The sequence below is a fragment of the Bidens hawaiensis genome, unplaced genomic scaffold (assembly GCF_021521415.1).
Source record: "Bidens hawaiensis isolate Kalapana, Puna unplaced genomic scaffold, B.hawaiensis_p1.1 tig00031846_1, whole genome shotgun sequence".
In the NCBI taxonomy this organism is placed as follows: domain Eukaryota; kingdom Viridiplantae; phylum Streptophyta; class Magnoliopsida; order Asterales; family Asteraceae; genus Bidens; species Bidens hawaiensis.
The window spans coordinates 70185-84723 of NW_027495395.1; the positions used below are offsets into that span (position 1 = coordinate 70185).

Here is a 14539-nt window from a genome sequence, read left to right on the forward strand (position 1 = left end):
CTTGATACAACTTGACCTTATAGTCAATGAGGAAGTAGGAAAGAGAATGATAAGCGTTTGATTCCGGTAGTGTGAGAGGTGGATACGGGTGTTTGGAAGGGAATAGGTGATCAGAGATGACGTTAAAGTACAATGTTGTACCTTTTAAAAAAATGTATTTTTAAAAGTTAGGGAAAATCGTTAAAATGTGCATTTTACTTATTGGTATTCCTCGATATCTCCGGTTGATTTTCTTTTTTAAAAAATAAAAAAATATAGTTCACCGAGACATGAGAGCCTCCACCCATATCTGATCAAACATGAGCGTCTCCGTCATCCTTTAAACTAATTAGAATAATTTGTGTGGCAAAAACTATTGACCAATAAAAACACGGGTATCTAAACGGGCAAAAACTACAAGACAAAAACTATTGTCCTTATGCCCATTCTTAAACATGAGCACTTCCACCGACCTTGTAAACTAGTCATAATAAGCTGCAAGCCAAAACCGTTGTCCATCAAAAAAACACGAGCGCTCATTCTTAAACATGACCACCTCTACAGACCTTATAAACTAATCTAATTAAACAAGCCACACGACAAATTGTCGTTCATTAAAAAGCGCGTCCATCCATTCCTAAACACGAGCTTCCATTACGCCATTGAAAATCAAGAGCGCCCATTCAAAAACACAAACATTCATTTATGTAATATTGTCGGACCAATGCAAACACGAGTGACTTTGTAAATGCATAGGCAAGTCTTCACACATAACAACATGTAACTAGCTCAAAACATCGACGTCTACTTATCTGACAACATTACTCGGCTCATGTTTGAATAAACCTTTTCAGACAGAAAAATACAAATCAACGTTAAAAAAAAAATTCCAAAAAATCATACACACATTTGTATGATTTTGATATAAAAAAATTGATAACAAAATAACAAATGCCCCAAATAAAATTTAAGGACTTGTCAACAACAAAACATATTTTTTCCATATCGAGCAATTTAATACATGTCGTTTCAGAGCTGGCATAAATTAAACAAAAAAAGACAAAAAGCCAACCAACTACTACTCGCAAGCGTTCTCTTCCAGTCTTCCTTTGCTGACAACAATCTACAACCAGACCACAAAACCAAACATCAACTCATCAAATATTCAAATCCCATGATTCAACTCATACTCTTCACTTCAAATAATATTGTCAGACAATAATCCCAATTTTACCCTTTTGTTTCTAAAACAGTAAAACACTTTCATATGTTTTGACTTTTACTTTCCTCGGATCATGGGCCTATGCTACGGCAAAACTATTCCGACATCCGACAACAACATCGTACAACCACCACAACAACCTTATTATCCTCAAATTCAATCACCACTCCCATCATCAACTAACAATGTTAACAATCATAATCATAATCACAATCACAAACACACTACCTCAAGTCCATGGTCAAGTCCATACCCTGCCGGAGTCAACGACGGAGTGACACCATCTCCGGCGAGATCGTCAACTCCGGGCCGGAGGTTTTTCAAACGACCGTTTCCGCCGCCGTCACCGGCTAAACATATTAAGGTGTCGATCGCGAGACGGTTCGGGCACCCAAAACCGCCTCGGGAGGGTCCGATACCTGAAGAAGATGCATTTGAGATGGAACTGGAGTTGCTTGATAAGAAGTTTGGTTATGGGAATGATTTTGGGGTGAAGTATGAGTTGGGGAAGGAGATTGGACGAGGGCATTTTGGTCATACTTGTTATGCTAGAGGGAGAAATGGGGAACTCAAGGATCATCCATTTGCTGTCAAGATCATATCCAAAGTCAAGGTATTATTTTGTTGACTGCTAATTGTACTTAATTCGTCCATTAGAAGTGTCATGGTTTGAAAAATACACAGTTGTAGATAAATGATTACTCTTTTTGCTTACAAATGACAATAATGCCCTTAGAAATTTGGTCTATCAATAGTGTTTATTAAGGCTAGTTGTGTGTGTTTAAATGTAAACTTAAAAATTGACTAATAAATTTTGAAAGTTGACATTTGTAATGAAACATACAAAAAAGAAAATATTGATACTTTTAATGGGACGAAAAGAGTATCTTGTTGCAATTTCTTTCAATTTTGGATAAATATTTCGTAAGGTTTTGTATGATCTGCATTAGTGAGGTAGTGATATATGGTCGATTCAGTTTTGGGCTAAAATCAAAATGTTGGATTTTGAGTTTTTGAAAACCCTTCAGTTTTGTTTTGGCTTGGTTTGTTTTCTTTTTTTCTTTTATTTTTGTTTTCACGAAAACATAAAAACAGACCGTCAGTTTTTGTTTGGTTTGGTTTGTTTTCTTTTCTTTTTTTACGGTTTGGGATCGGTTTTTCCGGCTTCATGCGCACCTCTACACCTCTAGATATTTGGTTGAGTAATAAAGGTATTACTTAAATTTAATCTAAACCGTTCTATTTCAGCATATGTGTTACTTTTCTGGCAATATGTTGCTCTTTTTTGGCATTGCATAGTGACATTATTGTTTGATATAATTTTTACATGTTGTGTTATTGCAGATGACAACTGCGATTTCGATTGAGGATGTGCGTAGAGAAGTAACGATATTAAGAGCTCTTTCTGGTCATAAGCATTTGATCCGTTTTTATGATGCATGTGAAGATGAAAATAATGTATACATAGTTATGGAGTACGTTTCTCATTTCCCAATATTTTTGGATTACGGAAACAACACAATTTTATCGGTTCTTGCTTTGTTGAATTTACATAGATTGTGTGAAGGTGGGGAATTACTCGATCGGATATTGTCAAGGTAAGATGAAATCTTATTTACATTTCTGTTTTGTTGAATTAATCTTATTTTTACAAAGTTTGTATATGAATGCAGAGGTGGAAAATATGCAGAAGCGGATGCGAAATTAACAGTTGCACAGATACTAAGTGTTGTTGCTTTTTGCCACCTTCAAGGCGTTGCGCACCGGGACCTAAAGCCTGAGGTTATAAAATAAAATGCACTATTTATATTCCAAGGTTTAATTATTCGTAATATTTTGGTATTTATCGACCTTTCGTTATATTAATTGTCTCAGAACTTTCTTTTCGTGTCCAAAAGTGACGATTCTGATATGAAGCTTATCGATTTCGGTCTTTCTGATTTCATTAGACCAGGTAATGATAAGATGATGGATAATATGATTGTGCATTTATTATTAGTTTTAATTATTGTTCTTATTATTAGTATTAATATTGTGGTTGTTAAGGTAATGATAAGATGAAGGATAGTATGATTGTGTATTTATTATTAATTTTAAGTATTGTTTTTATTATTATTATTGTTATTATTATTATTATTATTAAAATTTTGGTTGTTGTTGCTGCAGAAGAGAGGCTTAATGATATAGTTGGAAGTGCGTATTATGTCGCACCAGAAGTGCTGCATAGATCGTATAGTGTGGAAGCCGATATATGGAGTATCGGTGTCATTTCATATATTTTATTATGTGGGAGCAGACCGTTTTGGGCAAGAACAGAATCGGGAATATTTCGTGCGGTTTTGAGAGCAGACCCTAATTTTGATGATATTCCATGGCCTTCTGTTTCACCAGAAGCGAAAGATTTTGTTAAAAGACTCTTAAATAAGGACTATAGAAAAAGAATGAGTGCTGCTCAAGCTCTAAGTAAGTTCAGTTCTTTAAAAAAAATCGTATTTATTGCTTTGTTAATTTTTTTTTGTTAGAAGTAGGTTTAATTTTAATGACATGTTTGATGATAGCTAATCCATGGTTGTCAAGTGAAAGCCATCCAATTCCTTTAGATATATTGGTTTATAAATTGGTGAAATCATATCTAAACTCGTCTCCACTAAAACGCGTTGCACTTAAGGTATGGTGTTGTTTTGAAATGATGTTTATTACTCCGTACTTTATTTACATGATCATATCTAGGGGTGTAAACGAGCTAATTCGAGCCGAGCTCGGCTCATTTTGAGCTCTATTTCTAAAGTATATACATTCATAAGTTCTTAATAGATACTTTTTAAATATAATGTATATTATTTAGTTATTTTTGTCATAATTTTAAATATAGTAACAAATATTATAAATATATATACTTTAAATATTAAATATAAATTATCTAACAAATAGACTCGTTTAGCCTCACGAGCTAAACAAAATTTGAGTTGTAACTTGTAACTAACAAGCATATTCAGGCTTGGATTTGAGCTCATTTAAGCTCAACTCGATTCAAGGTTTTAACAAGCTAATCTCGAATGGTTCATTAGTGGCTTGGCTCGTTTACACCTGTAACCGTGTCTTGAGATTTAACTTTTAAGGTAACATTATTCTTTGGCATATATTTGCAGGCACTATCAAAAGCTTTGACAGAAAATGAATTGGTTTACCTAAGAGCTCAGTTTAAGCTTTTGGAACCAAACAAAGACGGTCGCGTATCTCTTGACAACTTCAGAGCGGTTAACTCTTACTTTTTTTTGCTTTTATTTTATTTTTCTTAAAATGAATGCTAATCCTAGTGTTGATAAATCATTTGCAGGCTCTCACGCGTAAAGCTACGGACGCAATGAAGGAATCTAGAGTTCCTGATATTCTAAACACAGTAAGGAACCAAAGAACTAAGTTTATTTTTATATAACCTTAAAAACATCATATTTAATAGGTTTGTATGATTTTGTAGATGGCACCATTATCTTATAGGAAGATGGATTTTAAAGAATTTTGTGCAGCAGCCATTAGTGTATATCAACTAGAAGCACTTGACACATGGGAGCAAATCGCGTCAACGTCATTTGATCACTTTGAACGAGAGGGTAACCGTTTGGTTTCTGTTGATGAGCTGGCGCGGGTATGTTGTTGTTTTTAGAGTAAACTGCGGTTTTCGTCCATGTGGTTTGTCCAAATCGCGGTTTTGGTTCAATAGTTTCAAATTTACGATTTTCATCCCTGTGGTTTTATTTCACCTGCAATTAAACCTGAATTCATTAACCCTGTTAAGTCTGGTCGTTAAATTCATCAGCGCACCCTTCACGTAAGGGGCAGTTTTGTCTCTCCCCCCCACCCAATACACCCCAACCCTCTCGTGAGGGGGCTTGCGAATTATGGTTGGGGTTTATTTGGGGAGAAAAAGGACAAAAATGCCCCTCATGTGCGGGGCACGCTGATGAGTTTAACGACCAGACCTAACAGAGTTAATGAATTCGAGTTTAATTGCAAGTGAAATGAAACCAATAGACGAAAATCGCAAATTTGAAACTATTGGACTAAAACCGCATATTTGGACATACTACAAGAACGAAAACCGCAGTTCACTCTTTTATATTTATGTGGTGTTATGAGTTTGAAGTTATGATGGATGGTTGTTGATGTGTACGCAGGAATTGAACTTGGATCACACGGCACATTCAATTTTGAAGGATTGGATTAGAAGTGATGGCAAATTGAGTTTGCATGGTTATACAAGATTTTTGCATGGAGTCACCATTCGAAGCTCCAACACAAAACATTGATTGTGTGTATATATTTTTTTTGCTTTTTTTTGGGTATGTTATTGTTTATTCTTGTTTTACCATATTTTGTGATTGGTTAAGATTAACGAAAGGGGTAACTTGTGTAGAAAAAATGAGCATATGGCAGAACAAAAAATCACAAGTGGGTGACCTCAAAAGGGATTATTTAATCAATTTAACTTATAATATCTTAAGAAAATAAAACTAAGATTGCGTGCATTTTGAGAAGAAAAGATATCATAGCATGCCAAGTTATAATTTAACCTTTTTTTTTAAACGGCGAATTTTATTAAAACAACTAGCGAGACACTAGAAACCATAACATGGTAAAGAAATGATTACAATATAAAATTACACCAATAGATCCATCTAATGCTTTTGAGAGGCGAACAATTCTTGATTCATAGATAACCCAACGATTTTATATCCTCCGCTATTATAGATAAGTAAATCGGTTTGTTAGAGAAGATGTGATCATTTATTGTCTTCCAAATGCACTAGCAAGCGGCTAGAATAATAATATATAACACCTTACTTTTGAGATGGCCCAAATCACTCGTTTCATCAACTTTGAGGAGATCGATCACCGAAAAAGCATAGAGAGGAGGTAAATGACACCAAGTACTAACTCCCTGCCAACCAAACAAGTTATAACTTATAATCATGTAGGCTCAAACTTTTTTTCTTCTTAAAATAAGTTCTTAAAAACGGAATTGTTTTTCTAAAATAAAAGAAAAACAAGTTGAAGTGAGGTTTTATGATTACTAAAAGACATAATAAAATGCGAGTCGAAGAGAGATTTTAGAGTTGAAATGAGTTTTTTATAAAAAAAAGCCTTTGACGTTTATTGATTCTTAAATATGGATCGCACATTCTCACTCTCATTCTCTCACGTTTAAGTTTTACTATCAACCGATTTGGTAAACTCTAAAAGTTTTTATATTTTGCAATAATAATAATAATAATAATAATAATAATTAATGATAACAAGTCTATCCAATAGGGTCTTTTTAGACGCAATCTTTTTTTTTTATATCTTGTTATATAGGCAAGATTTTTATTTCGTTTCATCTTACTTAGACTCTACCGCATTATGATTGAATAGTATCTTTTACTTTTACAGTATTTGAATATTCACGAGCTAAGACCACTTCTTCTCGAATTAAAATATCCAATCTTTTAGTTATTTTAACAGGGGATGTACATTATTTCTTACGACCAACGGACCAAGTGATCTCTAATAACTTACAAACAATATATTCTATAAATATATACCTTACTTGATGGTGACTGGTTTACTAATAAACTTAATATAAAAGATTTATTAAAAAGTAAAGTAAAATAAAATAACTCATCCCCTCTAACAAAAGTACAAAACCCATGAGCATGGGTTTGACCATGTAAAACAAACACAAATTAAACACCTTTCTGTTTACTTTAATATAAGAAGTAATTAAATTTAAATTTCTTATCAAGTATTAAATTCGGAAACTGAGATGTAGACAACTGACAAGTCAAAAATACGGTGGTGGCAAACACATAGTGGGTTTGCCTCCTTTAGACCTTAAGAGGTAAACTTTAGTATATCTCGAATAATCATCAATAAAAGTTATATAATAATGTTTGTCTCCTTTACTCGTATTTTTAAAATTAGCTAAATCTGAATGAATAAGTTCTAGCAAATCAGTACTTCTACTAGTTACTTTTTTAAAAGACTTTTTAGCATGTTTGGCTTCTACACATACATGACACTTAGCTTGTTCATACATATTGCTAACATGAATCGTGCCCGCATTTTTAAGTCTTTTAATAGATGAAAATCTAACATGGCCTAATCTAGCATGCCACATATTAGCAGACTCAACAATATAAGCAGAACTAGATGCATTATCAGAAACATTAACAGTGTTCATCACAAATAATCCACCACTAAGATAGGCCTTCCCAACAAAGTTGCCATTCTTTGAAATAACAATTTTATCACATTCTATTACTTGTTTCAGGCCAACTTTGTTGAGAACTACCCCAGACACTATATTCTTACGTAGAGAAGGAACATATAAAACATCAGATAAAGCTAAAGTTTTTCCAGAAGTAAGTTTTAGAATAACCTTCCTTTTGCCGTGAACTCCAGCCGTGTCCCTTGTTCCCATGTAAACCGGTTCACCATTGACCACTTCTTGAAAATCGGACATTAAACTCTTGTTGTTACAATAGTGCCTTGAAGCCCCGGAGTCCAAGATCCACTCGGTTTTGCTTTCCACCATATTCAGTTCAATCACAGCAGCAATTACTTCTTCATTTTCAGCAACATTTAGTTGAGCACCTTGATCTTTCCTTTCATGACATTGATAAGCTTTATGACCAGTTTTCCCACATACATAGCATTGAGATGGTTTTTTCTTGAACTTCCCATCATTTTTTGAAACACCAAGCTTCCCTTTTCCTTTCCCATAATTTTTAAAATTGTTAGTTTTCTTGTCTTTTCCCTTATACTTATTACCCTTTTCGGTTCCTGAGGACTCAATAAGATTAGCATTAGAAGTGTTTAACGAAATGTTGGAAAGCTTATCTTTGAGTCGGTTAGCCTCTTCAGTTCGCATATGACCGATCCGTTCTTGCAAAAAGACATGTCTTTTTTCTTGTGTTTGAGATAATTTCTATAATCACTCCAGGATGGAAGAAATTTCTCTAACAGAACATTTGCTTGTAAGACTTCACACATCTTCATCCCTTCGGATAAAATAGCGGCCACAAGATTTTCATAATCGTGCACTTGATCCATTATTGACCGATCATCGGTAATTTTGAACCGCAACCAATTCCCTACCACATATTTTTTCCTTCCCGCATCATCAGACCCGTATCTTTTATTCAATGTATCCCAAATATCTTTTACGGATTTGTATTCAATAAACAAGTCAAATAAATTGTTGGTCATATGGTTTAATAAATGACCACGAACAGCCTTGTTATCCTTCTCATATTGTTTAACAGTTTCTGTTGATGACATGGATGAAGAAGGAGCAATAATCTGAATAGGGGCTGATTGAACATGGTATTTGGATGGATCTTCAATTAAAACATAATCTATATCCAAATGCTCGAAAATATTAACATCTTTTGAGACCAACGACGGTAATTGGTTCCGTCTAATGGTTCGAGTTTCGACAGATCAGGAATAAATTTTGACAGATTCATAATCTCTACTTGGGTGATTTGAAATCAAAATCGCTTTTAAATTGTTGGAAGAATCTGCCAAACAATTGAATAAACGAAAGCAATAATAAACTTAAACCTGTGTCGTGTGTAATCACACTGCCTTAAAAGCGATTTGAGCACTACCGGGGTACAAATAGATGTTGCCAATCACTCTCCAAGGTTAACACAGAGATGAATTGAAGTATTCTTGTGTACTCAAGAAGAAATCAATGATGAAGATTGAATGAGCGTATGATCAGAATATTAGAGAGGATGATTGTTGTTATCTCATTAGGGTTTGAAAAAATAACTGAAAGAAAAAACTTTTCTTTTTGTTATATACCGTAAAACTCATCTGGTGGTCTTTTTAAAACAATTAGATATATTAATATTATATTTAATAATATTAAAGATATATTAGACTTTCTTTTAATTCCAACAAATTGTAGCCTATGTTAATGGATAACGCTAACCATTATTGATGTATGACAATTTGTCTAATGTGTGTCAAAGGTTATAGTGTGTTGGGTAACTGTGGATTTAAGTCTAGATAAAAATGGTTCAAGGTAGTATGATTGGCCACTATTTGGCTTCAAATTTTTTTTACTATAACATAAATTGTTATTGCATATTTGTATATAATAGTATATTACATGGAAATTCAAAGCACATAGATATAATTTATAATTATATAAAAATATATATACATATATCCGGTTCGGTTTGGTTTTTGCGAGTATGGAAAACTTGTTAAATATATCAGACCCATTATAGTCGATTTTCATAAAATCCTTTAACAGTCCCACGAGTTTTTGGTATGGTTTGTTTCATTGGTTAATTTGATTATGAGTCGATTGATTCGGCTTTCTGCACACCTTTGTTGACTCCCATATGGGCTATAAAACCAATTTAGAAATTTAAAAATTTATAAACATAAACATTTAATATAAATATAATTTAGCTCATATAGAGCCTTCACATTGGAGTTTCAATATTTGTATTTTTATATAACATGAAGAGATAAAAAAAACTAGAGAAAACAATTAAAACATAAACTATATTGAAGTTTCTATAATAAAAAAAATATTAGAGAAAACTGAAGTGGACACTCTATATTTTGAGATTCATAATCAACAATCTATATTTTGCTATGAGTATATAAAAATTAATAAAAATAAGTACTTGTGAGTACAACATAGATAGAAAATTAGATATGAGAGGTTTTTGAAAAGTAAACAAAACTTAGAGAAAAATATGTTTTTTAGTTAAATTATAGTGATAAACAAGGATGTTCAACACACACAAGCTCTTGTACTATACATGAATATCTAATGGAAATATTTATGCCCGTAAAGAAAAGGAACTAAACCAAACAAATTAAGCCCGTGAGTCATCTAATCTCATACGGGTATGTGGTTTCGGGTAACTGGGTCAGGTATCATCTAATCTCATACTTGGCCTTTACCCGCAAAATTTTTTAAATCTTAATCCCATACACGACACATACCCGTCATGTTTAAAGTATATCAGTCTCATATGTTTCGAGTCTTGAATATACCCGTTGAATTCGGGTTTTTTTTCATCCCTACCCCTGAAAGGTGTGTTAATGAAAATTATGATTTATAAATTTTTAGTCTTAACATCATCAACATAGAATGACTGGAAGTTGAAGCCTAATTAATCAAAACAGAATCACATAGTTTCTTTTTTAATAGTTAGTTGAATCATTGATGGGCTACTGACTCACAATTATTTTATTTTACTACTATCACAGTTATTTTATTGATTAATAACCATGATTGTTTATTTCTTAGTATTGACTTGGTCCATATTGTCATATGGTAATCAGAATATATGTCATCTTAGTCAATGATAAATTCTAAATGGGAAAGTAAAGATTTTAATATCAAAGTTGTGAAATATGACAACAAAAAAAACCTAAAGAAAGTATATATATGTTGGAATCATATCTTTATCTATACTATATATAATACACTAAATAAGGGCAAATTAAGACACTCATTTTTAAGTAATTTATAACATTTAAAGCATGAGGTACATGTGTTAGTAAGGGTAAACTTGTCTTTTAAGCACAATCTATTCAACTTACAAGTTTGGTCCCTCATTTTTAACCATATTATGTTTTCAATTTAAGTTGTAAACTAACTTCCCACCCATGCTTTCTAAACGACTATAACCTTTTCAAACGTTAATATTTTTATAAAAAAATTACACCATAAAAACGAGCATTTTATTCTCTTTAATTTAGATATGATATTGTTATATAATTTTTTTTATTTTAAATAAATTAATATGTTACTTAGGGGTGTTCAGTGTCGGTTTTGATGGTTTTTAAGTTAAACTTGTGAGTCCAACCGTTAAAACTGATTTTTTTGTCGTCCAAAACCAAACTCAACCATTGAAAGTTAAAACCGAATCGTTACCAACGGTCTGGTTCCAATTTGGTTTCACAGTTTAAACTTTAATAATAAATTTAGTTTAAATAATTATTAATTTAAATGTACCATCAATTTTAACTAAACACCAACATAATATGATACTTGAGAGGATTATAAATAATGATAATTTTAGCCACATAAATGTTAAATATTAATGGAAGATCTAGGACGTGAAATAATAACAACAAAGATCACAAAATGAATCATACTGCAATTAGGTTAATTTGAAGTTGTATAGTCAAGTTATTTGTAATAAAAAGATTACGTTCAATTAAATTTTAACTATATCTAATATATATTACAAAACATATCTAATAATTAATCATAAAAAACATTAAAATGCATTCAACAATTACAGTATGGTCTGGTTTCATATGGTTGGTTGCCAGTATAAACCGTGAACCAACCGTTCACTACGTTTTGAAAATTTTGAAACCGACCAACAAACCGAAAGTAAAAAAAGAAAAAGAAAAAAGAAGTCAAACCAATGACCGGTTTAAACGATTTCAAGGTTTTAACCGAACCATAAACACTTATATTTGTTACGTGATTAACAGGTTCAAACACCCGCTGCATCGCGCGGGCACCCCCGTCTAGTATCGAATATACAGAGGAAATTGAATATATATAAGATTATAAGATACGCCTTTACATACTTGTTCTTGTTCTTGTCTCACCATTTCTAGATAACAACTATTTGTTTTTCCTTTAACCTAATCAGGAAAGTAGGAAACCACGTTAGTTCATGGTTACTAGCAATATATATTGTAAATACATAATAATACATAATTATGTAATATTCATATAACTAACTTTATAACAATTATTATGCAATAAACTAAATAACATGCACTGTTGGATTGATAAACATAAAAAATAAAACAAATCAATTTTAAATATAAAAGAGTGGGTGAAATTGAAAACAAACATAAAGGAAAATCTCTGTAATTCTGTTTAAATTAAACATGCATTGTGTTAAAATTGTCATAAATAATAATATGTGTCACCTTTTAAGAATTTTTCAAAATAGTAATCAAAACTATAATAACCACTAATCTAACTATCTATATAATTGTCTACCATAAAATCTTATGTGTCGCTTTCACACCCCTTCTGGAGTTACCGGATTGCTTAATTTATAAATGGTGATATCTCATCAATTTAACCCGGTTTTGATCCATTTTGTTACACGGGTCATAACACATCCATGATATTTTCCCCTTTCTCAAACCCTAAACCACCACGTAACCATCAGAATTTACTCTCAAACCCTATCTTTCAACTTCTGCCTCCAAACTCTTTCCATTCAATCATATGTTTGATTCCTTATCAACACTAATCTCTCGATGTATCTCAAACGGTCAGTTCATCTTTCTACTGCCTTTAATTCAGCACCATCATTCTCGATTGAAGTCCGGTTCTCAAACGCCAATGTACAGGTATGTTTATTTGTTCATTCGCTGATCGTTGTTATTCAGTATAGTGATCCCGGTTTGTCTCTGATTTATTTATTAGTGTTTCATTCTGATTAGGGTTTAGTTTTAACCGTCTTATAGATCCTTTTGATTGTTGTTGCAGGTTGCGATTAAGGCAAACGTCAATTGAAATCAGCGGAATTACTAAGGTACTATGATTGTTATAAAAGAGCTTAATGGTTTCATATATATATATATATATATTTTTTTTTTTTGCTGTATTGGGCATTTTTGTTGGTTGACCAACACGAGTTGCAGCTATCTAAGTTGATTCAAGGTCGATTTCAATTGAAGATCTAAAGCTAAATTGCCACTCAAGCAATCAATGGTCTCGTACTTGTGACTTTGTTGACCGTGGATCGTATTTTGTGGAGGGTATATACTAACATTGCTTGCATTCAAGTGTATGCCTCCATCAGGTAATATGGCTACATCATTTTCTGCCTTTACCCTTTAGCTGTTTATAATTTTTCCATTTTAATTACCTGGTTTAATTTCTTGATTTGTTCCAGCTATATATATTTCATGTGGTAATCATGAGAGTAAAATCATGAACAAGATTTATGAGTTTGAGGGTGAAGGGCGGTCTAAATTGAGTGATAAATATGTGGAGCTATTTGCAGAAGTTTTATGTTATCTACCCTAAGCTCATTGTTATAAATGAGCAGATATCTGTTGTTCATAGTGGACTGTTTAGCACTAATGGAGTAAAGCTCTCTGACACAGAGCAATTGATCGGTTTTGTGAGCCCCCATAGGAAGGTATTTTGTCTACTTTGTATTCAGGGCTGATGTGTGAGATATTATGGAGTGATACTCAACCTAATCCTGGTAAGATACCGAGCAAGCGTGGTGTAGGTCTTTCTTTTGGTGGAGATGTAACAAAAAGGTTTGTGAAGGATAGTAATCTAGGTAATGTTTATATTTTATGAGATGAATAAAGTAGTTTGATTATACGGGTTGATATTAGTGACACATTTCCACTATTTTTTGTTATTTGTGTTAAAGATTTAGTTGTGCGCTCTCATGAGGTCAAAGATGAAGGGCATGATATTGAACATGATGGTAAACTCATTATGGTTTTTTCGGGTCCAAACTACTATGACTAGGTAATTTAGTATTGTTCTTTTTTACAATAACATTAATTCTTTTTCGGCGTTTTCTATATTGATATTTTTTTGAACTCTTTAATAAATATATATATTTTTATAACTTTCATTTGCACCCTGATGTGAAGTCAATGGCGTAGCCAGCAATCTCCAACGCATGTTCAATTCATGTTTATTTGCTGATCTGGCATTTTGGGTGGGAATGGATTTGGTTTCTCTAATCTTTAACTGCACATATGGCTTGAAACTCTCAAGACAGGTGTGGTGTTACATAGCTGGTGATCTTCTGATCAATCATGTTCAGGTCAATGCCTACTTGTAAAAACACTCTACACATGCGGTTTAGTGAAATTTATAATTGAATTAAACATTTACATGGTACATATTGAATAAACGTTATATGGTGCTTTTATGTTAAGGCGACTCAACTTCAAATGACGACTTGAAAGAGTAAATTTAGGGGTGTGTGGTGTGGTTCGGTGCGGTTTTGGGTTAAAGCCGAATTGCGGTCTTTTGATTTTTTAAAACCATTCGGTTTCGTTTTTTTGTTTTTAGTTTTCGGGTTCGATATGGTTTTAGGTTTGGTTTTTTCGGTTTTGCTAATCGGGCATAAAAGTTTGACTCAAGATATTTATATGGGCCTAATTTCTTAATTATTTTATTTTTAACAATCTACTCATTTAAAACCTGGTATTGCTATTATTAGTTAAATAGTGATTTTTTTGTAGATTATTTACAAACAAATACCCTAATTACATTGGCTTAGAAAACTCTATTGTTGTCGAGAT

The 14539-nt window shown here is 32.5% G+C and overlaps 1 protein-coding gene and 1 pseudogene across 2 annotated transcripts; both read left to right on the forward strand.

The window, feature by feature from the left end:
- The first annotated feature begins 1162 nt into the window (after positions 1-1162).
- Positions 1163-5508, forward strand: LOC143582724 (CDPK-related kinase 3-like). 2 transcript variants are annotated; one of them, XM_077065210.1, is made up of 11 exons: positions 1163-1814; positions 2546-2676; positions 2758-2799; positions 2875-2983; positions 3077-3155; positions 3368-3664; positions 3760-3869; positions 4351-4458; positions 4539-4601; positions 4680-4847; positions 5377-5508. In XM_077065210.1, the coding sequence occupies exons 1-11, from the start codon at positions 1275-1277 to the stop codon at positions 5506-5508; spliced, it is 1779 nt and encodes a 592-aa protein (XP_076921325.1). In that variant the 5' UTR covers positions 1163-1274. The 2 variants fall into 2 exon arrangements, with proteins under 2 accessions (XP_076921325.1, XP_076921326.1); XM_077065211.1 differs by lacking the exon at positions 5377-5508 and adding an exon at positions 5346-5374 and having other exon boundaries at positions 1165-1814.
- A 7006-nt stretch (positions 5509-12514) lies between these two features.
- Positions 12515-13751, forward strand: LOC143582717 (serine/threonine-protein phosphatase 5-like; annotated as a pseudogene).
- The last annotated feature ends 788 nt before the right edge of the window (positions 13752-14539 follow it).